The sequence below is a fragment of the Echeneis naucrates genome, chromosome 19 (assembly GCF_900963305.1).
Source record: "Echeneis naucrates chromosome 19, fEcheNa1.1, whole genome shotgun sequence".
Lineage (NCBI taxonomy): Eukaryota > Metazoa > Chordata > Actinopteri > Carangiformes > Echeneidae > Echeneis > Echeneis naucrates.
Genome location: NC_042529.1, coordinates 11,496,391 through 11,514,068, shown reverse-complemented (window position 1 = coordinate 11,514,068; position 17,678 = coordinate 11,496,391). Strand labels below are relative to the sequence as shown.

General features: G+C 41.3%; 4 protein-coding genes across 8 annotated transcripts; 2 read left to right on the top strand and 2 right to left on the bottom strand.

The window, feature by feature from the left end:
- The first annotated feature begins 757 nt into the window (after positions 1 to 757).
- pgp (phosphoglycolate phosphatase) lies at positions 758 to 2,962 on the top strand. Its single transcript, XM_029528470.1, has 2 exons — positions 758 to 1,562; positions 2,351 to 2,962. Exons 1-2 carry the CDS (start codon positions 968 to 970, stop codon positions 2,689 to 2,691), a joined length of 936 nt encoding a protein of 311 aa, XP_029384330.1. The 5' UTR covers positions 758 to 967; the 3' UTR covers positions 2,692 to 2,962.
- Positions 2,626 to 7,707, top strand: bricd5 (BRICHOS domain containing 5). Of its 5 annotated transcripts, none has more exons than XM_029528466.1 (7): positions 2,626 to 2,749; positions 3,421 to 3,613; positions 4,269 to 4,406; positions 4,492 to 4,641; positions 4,795 to 4,902; positions 6,146 to 6,299; positions 7,181 to 7,412. In XM_029528466.1, the coding sequence occupies exons 1-7, from the start codon at positions 2,742 to 2,744 to the stop codon at positions 7,273 to 7,275; spliced, it is 846 nt and encodes a 281-aa protein (XP_029384326.1). In that variant the 5' UTR covers positions 2,626 to 2,741; the 3' UTR covers positions 7,276 to 7,412. The 5 variants fall into 5 exon arrangements, with proteins under 5 accessions (XP_029384326.1, XP_029384324.1, XP_029384327.1 ...); XM_029528464.1 differs by lacking the exon at positions 2,626 to 2,749 and adding an exon at positions 7,424 to 7,707 and having other exon boundaries at positions 3,115 to 3,613; positions 7,181 to 7,277; XM_029528467.1 differs by lacking the exon at positions 2,626 to 2,749 and adding an exon at positions 3,909 to 4,023 and having other exon boundaries at positions 3,115 to 3,613.
- mlst8 (MTOR associated protein, LST8 homolog (S. cerevisiae)) lies at positions 5,521 to 10,946 on the bottom strand. The gene is made up of 9 exons (XM_029528469.1): positions 10,906 to 10,946; positions 10,449 to 10,622; positions 10,202 to 10,253; positions 9,949 to 10,111; positions 9,790 to 9,865; positions 9,552 to 9,704; positions 9,336 to 9,460; positions 9,002 to 9,165; positions 5,521 to 8,406 (listed from the first exon to the last, which is right to left on the bottom strand). Exons 2-9 carry the CDS (start codon positions 10,575 to 10,577, stop codon positions 8,288 to 8,290), a joined length of 981 nt encoding a protein of 326 aa, XP_029384329.1. The 5' UTR covers positions 10,578 to 10,622; positions 10,906 to 10,946; the 3' UTR covers positions 5,521 to 8,287.
- A 524-nt stretch (positions 10,947 to 11,470) lies between these two features.
- meiob (meiosis specific with OB-fold) lies at positions 11,471 to 16,001 on the bottom strand. Its single transcript, XM_029528087.1, has 13 exons — positions 15,867 to 16,001; positions 15,636 to 15,693; positions 15,364 to 15,495; positions 14,920 to 14,992; positions 14,599 to 14,794; positions 13,551 to 13,651; positions 13,293 to 13,345; positions 12,958 to 13,053; positions 12,674 to 12,766; positions 12,259 to 12,403; positions 11,979 to 12,165; positions 11,650 to 11,736; positions 11,471 to 11,575 (listed from the first exon to the last, which is right to left on the bottom strand). The coding sequence occupies exons 1-13, from the start codon at positions 15,921 to 15,923 to the stop codon at positions 11,471 to 11,473; spliced, it is 1,383 nt and encodes a 460-aa protein (XP_029383947.1). The 5' UTR covers positions 15,924 to 16,001.
- Positions 16,002 to 17,678: the final 1,677 nt, after the last annotated feature.

The following is a 17,678-nucleotide window of genomic DNA, read 5'->3' as shown; positions in this document are numbered from 1 at the left end:
CTCTAAAGAAGATGCCATGAATTATAAAAGTGTATAGCAATTTGCACCAAACTCAAAAGTAATATTTAGATTTTTTTTTGCCCTAGACTGCCCTTAATTAAAGAGTGAATACATTGCCAATGAATATGTTCATAGTCTTTAACATGTAAAGCCTTTCAGAAAAGCAGCAGTTTGGTACAGTGATGTAAGGTTCAATTTTATAGATTAATACAGATTTGATCAAATTGATTTGAAGGAAATGTTTAAAACATATTGAGTTGAAGTTTTATTTAAAACGAATAAATGCATATCATACACTGATATGGATTATAATTTTGTTTTATGGTGGGTGTCTTTTGGTTTGATTGTCACAGTGCATGTCATATTATCTGGCTGGAGAAACATTGTGTGTGTCATCACTCTTTCCCTCTCTTTACACCTGTTCCCTATTTCAAACAGCACTAAGTTTTAAAACAAACTTTAGATTTTTAACACGAGTAAGCTGTGTAACTTAGGTGTAGTAACTGATTAATCGATCAGTCAGTTTGAATGTAATTTTCAGGCAAACATGGCACCGCATCTCCTCCTTACAAGTCAAATGAAGTATTTCATTTCACCTCAGCTTGTATTAAAGTGAATATTATGTGTTTTGGGCTGTCGATCTTGTGCACTATCAGATTTTTTCCGATGTTTTGTAGAGCTATAGATGATACAGAAAATAATTGACTGACACAGACGAGCGGACCGGAAGCGCAGTTGACTTCGTCGTGTGTGGTTCCTGCCTCTTTAAGCCGGTGCGGAAGTGAGCGGTCTGAATTGAAGCAGAAGGTCAGCTCGGGTCTGGTCGGATCTCTACAAACACCGCTTCAACCCCTAACCTTCAAAACCAAACCAGACTGTCCGAACCGGGCCGTGTGTGTTGTATAACTGTGGTCTCTTCGGAAAGCAGCTCCTCGCTTCTCGGTGCCAGTCCGCTCCGTCCTTCGAGATGTCCGGCTCCAAATGCTCCCGGCTGAGCGGGGCGCTGCTGAAGCAGCTGCTGGACTCCGTGGACTGCGTCCTGTTTGACTGCGACGGGGTGATCTGGCGGGGGGACCAGGCCATCCCCGGCGCCCCCGAGGTGATCAGCCTGCTGAAGAAACACGGGAAGAAGGTCTTCTTCGTCACCAACAACAGCACCAAGACGAGGAAGATGTACGCCGACAAGATGACCGCGTTGGGCTTCGGCGTGACGGAGGAGGAGGTGTTTGGGACGGCGTACTGCTCCGCCGTGTACCTGAAGACGGTCCTCAGGCTGGAGGGCAAGGTGTTCCTGATAGGCAGCAACGCCATGAAGCAGGAGCTGGAGGCGGTGGGGATCCAGCAGACCGGGGTGGGTCCGGATCACATCTCCGGGAAGCAGATCGACTGGGCCAACGTGCCTCTGGACCCGGAGGTGAAGGTGGTGCTGGTCGGCTTTGACGAACACTTCAGCTACATGAAGCTGAACAGAGCCATGCAGTACCTGACCCAGCAGGGCTGTCTGCTGGTGGGAACCAACAAGGACACCAAGCTGCCCCTGGAGGGGGGCAAGGCTATCCCAGGTAGGGACACTCACTCATCGGGAATATTAGAGGATTAAAGCAGATTAACGCTCTGGTGAGGCGTTTGGCACACTGTTGTGCTCTGACACTCACACTGTTGTTTTGGTAGGCGAAAACAAAGGCTCGTCTTGAATTGGCCAGGTCAGAAAAGAGAAGTGTATCATTCAGTTTGAGGAGAATCTATCAGAAAAAACAGAAAAGGCCTGGATGGGCTCACAGATCTATTCACTCCAGAGAGAAACCTACTGAAAACTGAACCAGGATCAAAATGCCGAACATTTGTAAGATTCAGATCTTTCTTTTTCTTATGAGTGAGTAGACATCCTCTGAATCTACAGCCTGTATCTACAAGCTGTATGCAAAAAGTAGCTTTGGTACCGATCTGACTGATCCTATCTCTTCTGTCTGCTGTGACATCCATCAAATGCCAGAGATATTAAAATGCTCCCAAAGTTGTTGGATAAAGTCTTAAAAAAAAAATAAAAATAAAAACCTGACTGATACAGATTGTGGGATTTGAACCACTATTCCTGGAGAGAACTGCACTGGCACTGGCTCCAGTGAAAACCAGTCAGATGATCAAGTCGCTATCTTGGGGACTGGAATAATTCTGTTTTGGTGTTTGACCCATGCGAGGGACTAAAACTTATCAACCTTATCACAGCTTTTGTTGCTTCAAATATGGAAGTTCGATTCTCAAAGGGTGGATTTGAGCCTTTGAAAGAGTTTCAGAAAGTCAGATTTTTCTGTTATAGCATGTCACCTCACCTCCTGATCATCCCCGTCAGGTACAGGCTGCCTGCTGCAGGCCGTCGAGACAGCAGCCCAGCGCCAGGCCCAGACGGTGGGCAAACCCAACAACTTCATGTTCGACTGCTTGGCCTCCCAGTTCGGCGTGGACCGTAATCGCTGCCTGATGGTGGGCGACCGCCTCGACACGGACATCATGCTGGGCTCCAACTGTGGCCTAAAGACCCTCCTCACCCTGACAGGGGTCAACACCGTTGCAGAGGCTGAGGCCCATCAGAAGAGCGGCTGCGCAGAGAGGCAGAGGATGGTGCCAGATTATTACGTGGAGACCATCGCAGACCTTCTCCCAGCTCTGCAGGGATGGACTGCAAGTCTGTGAAGACTGAAGAGCAGCTGCTGTACACCTGAGGAATTTGGGCAGCCTGTTCCATGCCAGGGTATATTGTCTTCCGAAATTGAATATTTCTCAGTTCTGTGACAAAAGAGACAGTATCCAAATTTTATTTTTCTTTTATTAAACCTGCTAACATGATGTATTTGATTAATTGACAACAAGAGCAACGGTTTACAGTATTGCTTAAATGTGTTTGAGTGTTGCTAAAGGAGAGAAGTGTATGTTCCTTTTTTAAGTAAAGAGAGAGTGGCGTGTACTTCAAAGGCCCCTATCCTGTGGTGCAACCTCCTTAAGCAACAAGGAGTCCAACTCAAGAGGGGAAGTAAGCACACGAGTGTTAACAGCAGTGCGTACAGGCTCAAAGATAGCAGACGGAGCATGGGGCTAAAATGCACTGAATTGGTTTGACTTGAGCTTTGTGTTCCTTTGCCTATTTCAACATCATCAGAAAGTGCAATATCAGCACTAAAACTAATGGGAAGGTGAACCGGTATCCAATCCTGTCATGTTGCCTGTCGTGTCTAATTATAATGGAAACAGAGTGACATTAAATATTCCAAGAATATATTTCGATCTCCCTTTTACCATCTGTGTTCTGACTGACCTTCAGGAACATTATCCTTTCTGCCTCCCCGAATCCCTCAAAGAAACACTCAGGTCTGTAATAAGACATACTGTCTCCACTACATCAGCCTCTGCTTTTTGTGGCTTTAGGTTTAAAGCAGACATGGCAAAATTGGCTCAATCCTGTTGCTTAAAGTCACCTTGGGCTGTCATCGGCTGGATGCTGCAGCAGCAGTTAGAAGTGCATATCCCCTCTCACTTGATGAGAGAGACTTTCCCTGCTGCGCCTGCTTCACCTCTTTGTCCATTGTCTGTCCCGAGGAGGGCGGCCAACTCCTCTCATGTAAGTGTAGATTTGACTGAGGGGCAACAGAGTCGGTGAAAAGATGGATAGCGTTAGAGAGGCATATTAAGTCATATCAGGTGGGGACGACATCAAAAAAATGGGAGGAAATTGCAGGAAGAAATAATGTGATAACTGGCAAGATTAAGAGTTTTGTGTGAAGTGGGGACTGTTTTGTGAGGGAAACAGAACAGGAGGAGGAGGAAGAAGAAGTGGGGGAGGTCTGAGGTTCGTGGGGACAAAGAGAAACCGGCCAGGTGAAGGGAGTCTCAGTCAGCGCTGGTCATGACCACAGCTCCATGCCGATAGCTACGAGAAGGAAGCAGACTGAGTGAGGAGCCGTTACAGGACTCAGGATGGTGAGGTGCTGGAAACATGCAGAAAACCATTTGGAGGAAGCACAGTGCACGGCAAGTAGAGGGCTTTAAACACTTTCTCAGGCTGGGGAGTGTGAAGAAAGGGAGCTGTTTGGCTTAGTCCAACCACTTCAAATTAATCATTCAGCTTTGTAGAATGGGATCTCAGACAGTATTTATCAGACAAATGCAACTACTGGATTCCTAAACTGCTTACAGTTGGACGTGTACTTATAGTGAGGTTTCAGGAACTTTTTAAATAGTTCATCAATGGTTATTGTGTGGCAACATCTTTTCAGAATGGGGGCTCTGCTGCTTCCACCCAGTCCCACTTCCCACACAAAGCATTCTGGGTGAGCCTCTCAGCCTCTCTGCTCCTGGTTGTCATTGCTGTCAGTTTAACGGAGCACCTCAGACATTCACGGCCGCCCCCTCAGGTATGATGCTCATCACATCTGCTGTCTGCACGTCCCACTGCTCTTCTTTTTAAATGGCTGCAGAAGTCAGAATCTGTTTCTGCAGTCTTTACAGATTGTGAGGATCACAGCTCCAGATCAGGCTGGACTTCTGATCAATCAGTCAGCTGCCGTGGATCAGCAGAATGACCTGGTGACCTTTTCTGTGACCTCCCCAGCAAATCAGACGTCCACTGTGCTGTTTGACATCAAACGTGTAAGTACAGATTTGCAGTGTTTGCGTTCAGCATTTCCTTCTAAGTTTTTTTTTTGTTTTTTACTGTTATATGCCAAACATTTTCCTTTTTGGATGTTAATATGTTAATTTGATTCACAAACCGGCTGAGAGGAATATGCTGTTGTGCTGCAGGGTTTGATTTGTTACAAACCAGCCGAACAGGACAGCTGCTTCCTCCAAGAAATGGAGCAGTCTGACTACGACAATGTGCACTCCCTCTTTCGCAACTCGACACACAAGGTAACTTCAGAGTGGCATTTCAACACGTGAGAACTGAAGTCAAGTTATATCACGGGGCCTCCCCACACTGCATTCAGGATACATCAGACTGCAGAGCACGTATTAAGAAAAAGAAAGCCCTTTTAGCTCTGCCAGCTGTTTCTAGTCTCTGCCTCGCTAATGTGCGAACTGGCATTTCTGACTGTTACTCATGGCTTAATCCTCGGAGCCTGGACCACTGGTCATTTGTTTTGCATGGCTTCCTTGCCACTCAGCACAGAGAGAGAGGTGAAGCATACAGGCCTTGAAGAGACATGGAGTCTCCCTCTGTCTCTTGCTTCCTTGGCTGAATTCCTCAGCATATCTGATCCCTGCTACCCCCTCGACTTGCCCTGGATCTTCTTACAGGCGGCTAGAGCAGCGAGCCTGGGCACTAGAGCAGGGCACAATGGCCACTCTGTCTGAGGGCTCTTTAGCTTTTAAGAATCCTGTGGGATTAAAATACAGCATGAAGCATTGGCTAGTCAGGAAGAGCTCACGTGTATCTGCCTGGTGGAAACATTGACATTCACACTCAAATCTTGCCCTTCAGATCATTTTATTAGGGGACTATGTGAATCTTAATTGTAATTTGACCACATAAGCAGGTGAATGGACATGTTGTGTTTAAATGGAGACTAGAAATATGATGTGGGAGTGAGCAGGTAAACTGAGGGTGAATTCTGCCATTATCTCAAGCAATATCCTGTTTCCATGCATCAAAAGCTGCGTTTTGGAGATCCAGACCAGTGGTGTCACGTATCTCACACTGCTCCTCGGTTGACTGCTGTCATTTAATCTATGGTAGGTGTGATAGGCTTTGTGTGGACGTAGAGTAGATCTGGTTTGTCTGACTGCTGAGGCACAATGATCATATTGGTCTCTTCAAGAGGAACATCGGTTGTTACTTGACCCGCTCAAGTCTAGAGTCCCTTTAAGTACGTTACTATCAGAGCCATAAGTGGGGCCATTACACAGCCTTTGTGGTGAAGAAGAGCGCAAATGGGCAATGGTGTCGACCTCAGCAGCAAAGATATCTCCCTAATATCAGCTCCAGTTTCAACCTTAGTGTTCCTCTTCTTAGTGCTGTTAAATCCACTCAAATCTATTTAAATGACCTGTGATAATTTAATGACATTCCAGCTTTGGAGTTTCTACTCTACGGCAGAGGACAAGCCTCCTTGTTAAGTGTGGCTTTTGTGTTGAAATATTACGATCTGTCCAGCAGATTAATTTCCAATTGCCGGAGAATGAGACACAGAGGCAGACTGAGTTCCTGGGTGTTCTGGCAGCCAGTCAGGTGGACGTGTCCAAGCTTGAGGAGCCTCTGCAGACTCTGTGTCAGAACAGGTCTGTCCACTGGGCAAGGAGGGCCAAAGGTAAGAACACTAACTTAAGAGGGGATATTTCAGACATGAACTAAATAAAAAGAGGAACAAAACGCAACAACAGGCCACAAGTCAATTTTTGCTTCCAGACTGAGATTTGTAAATGAATGAAAACCAACAAAACAATAGTGTCATCCATGCCTTTTAAATTTAGAATAAATCAAAGAAATCATTGGTGGTTTAAGCTTAACTATAGATTTCTATAAAAGCTTTCAAAAAGACCTCCTGTTTACACATAACCCCGTATCCCATTCATTCATCAATAAAATCCTGTCAATTCTTCAGAGCCTTAAATGACATCTGTATATTATTATATTAACTCAGTGATTATCAGTAATCTGACCTAAATTACAGAAAATTAGCAGATCTTCACATTTTAAAAGCTGAAAAAACATTTTCTGAAAATTTTGGTTAATCGATTATAATCCTTACTACACTTTGGCCATTTTTTGATAAGTGTCCAACAATAAAATACAGCAGGTCACACGTAACGCAAGGTCAGTTAAGGATACATTTGTCTGGATTCACATGGGCAGGTTTTAAAATTAGTATGGTGTCAATTGCATAATGAAGCCAAATGTCAGGGTGAAACTTAAAATCAACCTGTGACACAGGGGCCTTTCCACTGGGGCAGTAAATGGCAGACTGGAGAAAAACAAAACCCATTATGCTCTCAACTTGATAATAATTCATCCAGGTGACACACATGTTACTCTTAACTAAGTTTGGTGGTTTTTTTAAGTTGGTGAACTATTCTGTGACTGGTTTAATCCCAGGAGAATTTAGCTCTGTCCATTATAAGTTTCTCCGTAGCGAAGCTGTATTATTAAACGTGTTATCGACAGTGCATTGTCTCTCTTCCCATCTCTCAGGCCCTGGCAAACAGAGGCTGGTCTACTTCTGCATCGACATCTGTTTTCCCAGCAACATCTGCGTGTCTGTCTGTTTCTACTATCTGCCAGAGTGACAGTGTGTATTCTGTTCTTTTCCTCCCAGCACAAGATCAGGGACACAAAGTTGTCTTTTTAGCTTTTCTTCTGCAAGGAAAAAAAAAAAAAGAAAAAAGAAATAACAGAACAAAAACGAACTTTGAATGTTTCCTTTGTGCCATACAGCTTCCAGTAAACCAGTGAAGCAGCCAGCCCTTCCAGTCTGTTTCCATCCTTCCAAGAGACAGAGGAGATGGAGACAGGCTGTCATGGTTATCGCCAAAGCCCAATCGTCACCCCCTTCCTTTCTAATACCCTCTCTAGTGGCACACTTCAGAGATTACAGAAGAAAGATCCCCTTTTTTGTACATTCCTCTAATTGTATTTCCTGTAACCCACTACTGCAGTGTAATTATGTGTAACCACCAGTTGCAATGTGAATGTTTTTGATCTGCCCAATAAAAGACTGTTGGGTATTTTTTGGGCTATTTCTTTTCATTAAAACTGAGACAGACAGAGCTCAAACACAGTATGGGCTTGTCCTTTCTTTACTGTGGAACCATTTTCTTCACTTTCAACCATCATTTACTCTCTAATCCACATGGGTTCATTGAGAATAATTGACATTACGACTTAACATTGAATGAAAAGTATCAAATGAATTACATGTCACTGATGAGCAATTAATCAATTCGTCAGCCTGTCAAAAAACACATAGTTAATATCAATAATGTGGTCCTTTTCAACAATAAATATAGAGTACTGTAAAGAGTTGAAACTGTGCAGAGTGATGTTTCACCTGTGAAGGGTAGCTGATAAACACAACCATGTATTTTCATCAGACTTTAACCAATTTCTATAATTGCATACTTACAGGCATCTGGCAGAAGCACCATCATTATGCTTGAGCTCCCCTTTCTCAAGATTCAAATTTCAGAGAAAATGTTTGACTGATGCCAACAGACATACACCTTCAGAGAACTGAGTCTTGTCTCCTTCAAAGTCCTTATGCCTCCTCTGTGGCTACGGTCTGCCACTGCTTCCTCAGCCTCAGCCCAGCACACTGTCATTGAAGGCCAGACACACCACAGCCTTCTGGTGGCCGCTGTATTCCCTCTTTATCTCGCCTGTTTCCACACACCACAGACGTGCCAGATTGTCAGAGGATGCTGTGAAGAGAAAATTGTAAATTAACCAACATTTAAAAATCTAAACATGTTCCTACTCTTTCTGAAAGGTTAACTTGTTTAATCTGCAAAGAAAAATAATCATTAGTCCAAAAAAAATGTTGTATCTGTGAAGCAGTTTCCGAGTGATAATAAGTGAGACGATTGCACAATTAGAAACTTTCCTTACAGAGCTGAGAACACAGTTATAGTGTGAACATGTTACTTTTACAGATTCAAAACAAGCATTTGAAACACTCGTAACTAATCCTTCATATTTCACACAAAATCTTTGCCTTGTGCTGTCTGCTGATCAGATGCTTTTTCAAGAGCACAGAAGCACAAATTGTTTTGTAATGAACATTACTATCCCAGGACCAGGAGCAACAAAAAATCTGCATACATTAGCAAACATATTTAAAAATTAGAAGCTTTCCCAAAATATTTCTGTCCTTGACTTTATGACAGCTGGATCCCCATGTTCTCGTCTGAAAAGATGTAACCCTGTCACAATTTTATAGTAATAATTCATGATCTCAGCAGTAAATCATAGTCACTAAAATGTCATTGATCAGATTACCAAGGAGCATGTACTGACCAGTTACAATATACTGGGAGTCTCCAGAGAAGGCACAGTCCCACATCCAGCCTCTCGAAGTCTCTCCAGGATTGTTGCTCTTGATGCTAAGTTCAGTCATAAGTGAAAAGTTCGTCGTTCTCCAGATCTTACAGGTCTGATCAGCTGAGCATGTGGCTAATAGGCTGCACAGGACAAACAGGGAAATTAATATTATCCACATCAGAACAGGAAACTAGCTTCAACCAGCCAAAATTCATAGTGAATATTGAAAATGAGATTTTAAGAGCACAGCATTATTTCTTTCATGTACAGTTGAAGCAGGTTAGGTTTTGTACAGGCAGAGGGCACTCACGTTGAATCTGGGCTAAACTTGCAGCGGAGAGAGTAGCGGTTGTGTGCAGGGATCTTAGTCTTGGGAATGAGCTGAGTCACTTCATCTCCAATGCCTCCAGCAAGATTCCACACATAACAGTTTCCCTGTTAGGAGGAAAAAGGAGGCTGTTTACTTGTAGAATTGAAACTTAACACCCCAGAGTATCATCCCTATCCTGACTGCTTGGGTACTGACCGAGCTGTTGACTGCTGCCATATAACTGGCATCTGGGTCAATGTGAACTGAATTGATTGAGACCTCAGGCTCAGGAATCAGCTGTTCATTGTGGTCAGTCTTAAGATCCCAAATATGAATCACTCCACTCTGATCTCCAACGATCAGTTCTGCCTGAAAAACAACAATAAAGGTTTACTGACAATAAGCACACACTTCAAACTGCCACCATAATAACAAGAATGTAATGTTATGTTACCTGGTTAGGATGCAAACAGACACAGTTGATTGGAGCATTGACTTGAAAAATCCTCTGGCACTGCAGGTTCCTTGACCTATAGTAGGAGCATGGATGAAAATAAATTTTGTAGATCATAAAACAAATATCCTAATGGTTTGTGTGTTTGCCCTGTGGTACCTCAGGTCCCAGATGCGAGCCATGCAGTCCTCTCCTCCTGTGTACATCCAGCGTCCATCTTCATGAAAGCCCACGGACGTAATATTCTTGCTGACACCATCATAGTTGATCACTGGGTTCGGGTTGTTGGAGTTTAGGTCATACATGCGAATGTGCTGATAGCCTAAAAAGCAGAATGTAAAATTACAGTGAATTAATCAGTGCAGAGTTTATAATGCCAGTATGACATGAATAATACTAAATTTTAACCAACCTGCAGCTGCAATCATACTCCTGTCAGGTGTGACCTCAAGCGAATTAACTTGCTGAGAGAAAATGTTAAGAAAGGATTTCTTATTGTTTGTTTTTTGGCATATTACAGCAAAATTCCAATTTGTATACAGACAACTCGTGGAGCCTGAGCCAACCACGGAGTGTTCAAACAGGATCATAGATAATTAAACTGCTACAGTGTGAACGCTGGTTTGGCCTCACTTCATGTCAGTCAAAGTGAAGGATACAGAGTCCTGGTGCTGGACTGTCCTGGTGCAGATCCCGCTGTGGGCCTGCCAGAAGCGGACAGTGTGGTCGTATCCGGCCGTGGCCAGAATGACCGGGTCGCTGCCCACCGTCCCCTGGTTCACATTCATGCTTGACCGGTGCTTGTCCCGGCTCGGAGTGAAGCCGATCTCAGCCTGTATAGACAAACATTTGACAGTGAGCTGGCTGCTGGAGCTTCTTTACCGTCGGCAAGTGTCACCTTGAACCAATAATAGGTTTTGTAACGCCGAGGAAATAGAACATTTAGCTTTAAACGTGCAGGCTAAATTTAGCACAGTAGCTTCATTAGGGGCCGTTTCATTCAGTTAGCAAACATATTTATTGCACATTACAACATGCCAATTGAACAACTGTGTTACTTTAGAACAGTATTCAAACAGTCTAGATCTTTCAACAGGAGAAAATAGTTTTGGTTACCTTCAGTTGTTTGTTGGTGTCAGGTCTGCACGTCCTTAAAATGTATCCCCTAACAACAAGGGACGACGTTTCCAAGGTTCCGCGTTGTTTACCAGTGCAGGGCTGCCACCTACCGACCAAACTAACTAAACAAGTTCATTGGAGCTCAGCTCATCTGCAACAGACTAAATATACACATCCATAGTCCTCATTCAGCCACAACGTACAATAATTCCCAAACTTAAATTAGGAAACTATCTGACTATTAGGGTATATTTTTAAACAACAGTTGCTTGATGTGTTTGAAAGATTGCGTATTGACAAAAAACTGTTTTCAATATATTACTTTATTCAACTGTTTCAAAAGTAGTCACACAGACACTGCATTTTTAATGTTGATGTTTATGTATGTTTAAATAAATAATTTATATAAATACATAAATATTGAAGAAAATGTGTGTCCCCAGAAAACACAGAGCACATATATATACATTTTCTATGTTAACATCTCAATCAGAACAGTATTAAGCAAACCAGATAACAGCAACATGTTTCCCTGCTCGGTTAGTTGTGTTGATCACAGGTACTACAACAGGGAAGACATCTGCTGTTTCACCTCCCCTGGATCAGCCAGTGAGCATGCTAAGATCACCCCCTTGATGCCAGTCCTCATTTTAGTGGAAGGCAGGATCTGCAACATATTGGAAGGATTTTGAAACATGTTTTCTTCATGACTGACACACACCAAGTCAAAAGCCGCAGTACCTTCACATATATTTTGCATCGCTCCAAAAGAAATTTCCATTTCATTGCAGTCCGTTCATCATCAGTCAAACTTGTGAATTCATCTGTCTGCAACAGATAAAATAGAAATGTTTATCACACATGATTCAAAGTAGTGGAATTAGTAAACTCAGGTCAGAGCAAATACATCCCAACTTTCTATTTGAAGTATCAGGAAAATACCTCAGAGATGGACAAAATTTCCAACACGTACCAGCACACAGCTCTGCATTTCTGTGTTATATGCTGAACCGTTATATTACATTTGGTATTGAGACTGATGGATAATCTTTCTGTAAATGGGCACTGACTGTGCAGCCAAGTGTATTCTCTGCCACTGGGCTTCTGAGGGTGCAGGCTTGCAGGGTGCCAGTGTGGTCTGTGAAGTCCACCAGCAGGTAAAAGCCTGTGGTAGCTGACAAAGCCTGATCCTTCCCTGGACACAGCTGGTTGGGGCAGCTCTGTGCGTCCTCATTCGCCTGGAACTTACACCTAGAGCTAACACAGTAGAAAAACAAAACAACTCAAGAATGTTTTGACTGGTGTGGCACAATAACAATATGCCTGCTCCATCCACTTGTGTAACCTCACCATTGTGTCCTGATGACTCTTGAAACAGAGGAATCAAGGTCCAGCTTGGAAATAAAGCTATATGTGATGCCAAAAAAAGTCTCAGAATTGTCCCGGGCCTTCTGCTTCAACTGACTCACTGTGTAAACATTGCTGATGGAGTCCACTGCAGAGATAGAGGTAACACCACATCTGTATGTCTCTTTCCTTGGAAAACAGAAACTGTACAATTTTAGATTTGATTTGTTTGATGTGTTGCTTTAGGAACAATTGAAAGACAGGGCAATGTTGCACTCTCTAAAGAAATCCAAGAGACTTAAAAAAAGGCCTTATTAATTCATGAATTTCAAACAGAAAGAAAGAGTATGAGCAACGAAAGCCACTTATTTTAAAAGTGACATTGTCAGAGTGAGGACGATTTTTCACTATAACCTACCAGGCACATCGTCTGGCCTCTCATCTTGATCCAGCGCTCCAGACTCAGACACTTGTTTAGCATAGTTGAACAGCAGGCTGGCCTCCCTGGTGTCTGAGAACAAAATATGATCAAATTTGACAAGTAATCCTCTCTGAAAATATTACACACAGCAGCAGGAAGATTATTTTTTTCCTACAGTTTAAACTGAAGCTATTCTGTTGGTTTCTCAAAACAATGTTCAGGTTTCTTTTTGTTTACTGATAAAATTGTATCAGATTTGTTGTCTTACTTTAATACCTTACCGGGGTTGACAGTGATAATGCTTTTCGAGTTAACGGTTGCTGCCATGCCACTGCGAAAGCTGTCAAAGCTAATCTTTGCATCAGCGATGAAGACAACTTGAATGAAGAAAGAAAGTTAAAACAACAGTACTTAATCTTAAACACAAACACACAATTATATCTCAGATATCCACTTCCTTTTGTCTCTCTGGGGCAGTTTGTTAATAGGAAATGACAGGCTAGAATTAATTAATTAATTAATTAAATAGATAGATAGATAAACAAATAAATGAATACATAAATATTACATAAAGATTGCTTTTGTGGCTCAGAATGAGCAGCAGCTGTCAACCTACCCGTCTCCTTTGGTATCCAAGTTTGCACAAGCTGAATAACTTCTCTGTCCCAGCTGTGTGTGAAACAGAGGTCAGGGGGAGCGCAGAGAAAATCAAAGACACATGCAATTCAGCGGGTTAAGTTGAAGCTTCATGTCACTAAAGTAAATTTAAGGAAACCTAGATACATGGGGGCCAATAAGATGGAATATGGCACAATAGTAACAAAAGTAATAAATATTTATTCATTTTCCAAATTACTTAATGACCATGACTCACCACACGAGGGGGAAGGATGAGACAGAGTCATCGAAGAGCTTCACTTCCAGTCTCTGCCCTTTGCGACCGTCAGAAGTGGTGAACTGTTTTGGCTCTCCGATCTGAAAATGTAAACAGAATCATCTGAATTTCCTATCATGCTATCTTCCCTGCATGTAAATAAATGCATTGATATTAAGTCAACAATGTGGCCTTTGTGTGAACTCATCTTTAGAGCCATTATGGTACGTTGTTATGTTCCAAGCAAACAACAAACATAGTCAAAACTTACACATTGCAGTCTGATAAGCAGTTTATGAAATGTGAATTCTTTAACAGTTTGATTTTTAAACTTCTAAACATTTGCTCAAAATCTATGATAATTGTCAGAAACATTCAGAATCAACCCTATCAGGCTTTGCCTGCCATAACCTCAATGGTATATTCCATGACTTTTGTATGACCGACGATTTTCCACCATAGTTGAGTTTACTGTGGAGAAAAAGGCAGTAAAACCACAGTCTAATGCAATCAGTGTGTTGGAAAGTACATCCTGCTTTATTCTTGTGAAGTGACCCATTAGTAAAACTTAGTAAAACTAAAACCAATAACAGTCATTGATTTAATAATTTTTAATTTACCACAGGTCACACATAATGCAACACAATCCTTGTCTGCACGCAAATCCAAGTCTTCTCTGCTAGATTCTGATGCAGAGAAGTTGCTGTATTTTGATCACTTATTGGCCAAATATGAACAAAGTAAAACTTTTTTTCATCAGATGTGACTCTCCACATAGTGTGGGTTGGCAGCCAATTAGTATTTAAATGAGAAGGACAGTCTTTTCATGTTACTGAGTATATTTCCCAAAATGCTGAACAATTCCTTTGAAATCCTCCTCAGTGGCCCACCCAAATTTTCTCTGACTTTTTGTGTTTTCATTCAGTATAGACACACACTTTCATTCTTCTTATACACGTAAAACAGATACATATGTTGGTAAATGTAGTGAATTACTAACACAAGCAGAAGTCAATGAAAAAGACTGATGGACTATTATATTCCATACCAATCTCACTGCAGCCAGAATATTTATAACTTTGCCGTCCAGTTGCTGGCCATTGGCCTCGATGTCACTGAGAGAGTAGAAATCTCTTGAGTCCTTCACTGGCAGGTGGATCAGTGGCAGCAACCTGTCGGTGATGTCCATGTCAGCACACAGACTCACCTGGGAATGAGCCTCTGTCACCAGCAGCCTGTGGCAGCTGAGAAAGAAGATACAAGCCTCTGACTCAAGGAGTCTTTTGATATTTAGGGTATTACACCCTCTTGCATCATGTTTTACACACAGCATTAAAGTCGCACTCTGTTGTAGTCACATGTTAATTACCTAGGTGTTGTAGGACAGAATCTATCACCTCTCTCAGGATCTTTGTTGGCAACCAAAGGATTTTCAATGGTGACTGGAAACATTATAAAAATTTATTTAGTTTTGTTGGACTTGTATACACATACATTTTCTCATCATCACCATTAAATCCCCAACTTGAGCCTTTTATATGAAATTATGTTGCAGTTGATTCTCCTCATAAAAACACAATGCTGATTCTACTCAAAAATTTCTAAAATTTTAAACATAACAATGATCAAAGCTGCACTTGACCAATGCTTAGTTTCGTTTTATGTTTATTAAATATGGAGACAATACATTGACTTGTAAAAAAATAAACAAAAGAAACATTTCATACAAATAAATAACTTAATATATCTATATATTATATACCTATATTTATCTATATATGTATGTCAAATTCACAAGGATTTGTGTCCTCACCACAGTCTCCAATGGTGAAGCTGTTGGACAGCCCATTAATGTAGCTGGAATTTCCCCACGCTGTTACATTCATGAAGAAGTCAAGAGAGTCTCTAATGGTGAAGCCAAAAGTGAATCTGTCTGTACCAACATCTGAAAATCATGGCATGATTCAAAAGCTCAGAAAAATCATACTTGTTTATATATCCAGAAGAGGGGGCAAGTGTACAAGATACTAAGACTCAGCAGACAGCTAGACAGACAGAAAAAATAAGAGTGCACTAAATACCTACGTTTTCTGTCAGGGAAGCTTCTAACATCAGTTTTCCCAATGATGATACCTGCCACTTTCTGTGGAAATGAATAAAGTAGCTCAACAAGGTTAAAAAAAAAAAAGCAGTTTCACTAATATACAACTTCAGATAAATGATCCATTTCTTGTTATTAGGAGCTGATTTTGTTATAGGGCTGCTGCTAACAACAGATGGATAATAAATTGCTGTAACTAACTCATGTGAACTCACCGGATGAGAGAAATTGGGATGCAGCTCAGAGATTGCAATGACGGTCTGAGAGGCCATTTTGTTATTTATAGTCTCTGTCCTTTTCGGTTTTTATCACATTTACAGAACCTGCAAAGTGAATTCCCACACATAAAACAAAGAGAGACCATATTTATTATTCATTTCTACCAGGAAAAAAACACACGACGCAAATCTACCACTAGCTTAAAGCTGAGACATTAGCTTAACGAGATTACCTGTTAGTTGTTGGTGAAGTATTAAACATTTAGCTATTTAGCTTTACCCAATGTCACTTCGCCGTGTTTTTTATTCTTTAAAATTATGAAACAAATCAAGCCCTTTCGCTGTTTTACACCGAACTTCTCGAACTACCTCCGTCTGCTTGCCTCAGTTAGGACCTTTTTCTTTTTCGCGGTACCGACACCATCTTAAGCTGCTTTCAAATACAGTCGGAGAAAATACAACTAAAAAACATCCGAAGAACTACAAACTAACTTAAATACCTGTTGAATTTATTCAACAACTGTACCCAGTTTCTTTCCTTAAGAAACCAAGACAACCTTCCCTTTTTTGGTAACCAACACAATAAAAAATAAAGCAACATCTTGCTGTAGGCTTCCAAGCCGCATGCTCTTTTGAAGTATTACATTTTAAACCGAAGCACTTGAAGGCAAACCTGTCAGTGTGCCATCTTTTTTATATCTCATATTTAAAGATTAGTTATTATTTGCACTGTTATTATTTCTCCAAAAGAATAAAAAAGCAAACCATCCTGGTTTAGTTTAAAACATCCACTTTAGTTTGTTCAAAAACCTTTGGCCCAATTGAAGCTTTTTTTTTTTCTTTTTTTTTTTTCTTTTTTTACAGCACATTTAAAAACATTTTCACATGAATCAAGTAGACCTCTTTCCACCTGGTTAGTTCAATATAATGTTGCTTTTTACATTCGAAACCATCTATATCTATAATTTCAACACACTGTCAGAGCCATAAACATTAATAGCTGGGTAAACTTGCAGGGAGATGGGACTGAACAACACAACTGCTGTCACACAATGATCTATGTTCAAGAAGATGTCATATATACTTTCACACACATGTATCTCTACCCTATATGAGTCATTGTTTTCAAAACCTCCACTATGAAAAAGTATTCCAGTCTCTCTGACTTTGATAATGCCTTGGTAATCCATCCCAGCCATCACACACAGCATGAGATTTGCCTCCAGACGGCTTTGCTGAGATGAATCCGACAGTTTTTCTGGTTTTATATTGATAGTACAGAGCTGAATATGACATGTTATACAGTGTTATACATTTACGCAGGTATCAAAAGGTGAAACTGTAAACCTTCACACGGCTTCACGCAGGCTTGTTCCTCTTCCACAGTGACTAATCCTCGTGGTCGGCTTTTGGATCAGGTTTGTCTCCTCCCTGTGACTAATGTCGATTTTCAAACAGTAATATGTCTGTTGATGTAATTCTACAGCTCCTTATCACAAACAAAAACAACTTAGCAGCAGCCGTAAAGGCATTTTAGAGAACAATTACACAACACAGTGAGATGGCTTTTTAGCAGACTGACTGATGTTTCATGTTTCATCAATATATTGATGGACTTTTAATCTTGTATAATGTAAACCTGGGCTATGATTAAATACACTGAACATTTACCTACAAGGAAGAATCGATTTGTTAGTCACACCAGAGGCTGGCTATTCAAATGAAACAAAATTTCAAATTCTAATTTCATTATGTTTTTCAGACTACAGTTTGTGAGTCCATTAATCACAGCAGCACTGTAAAGCCCCA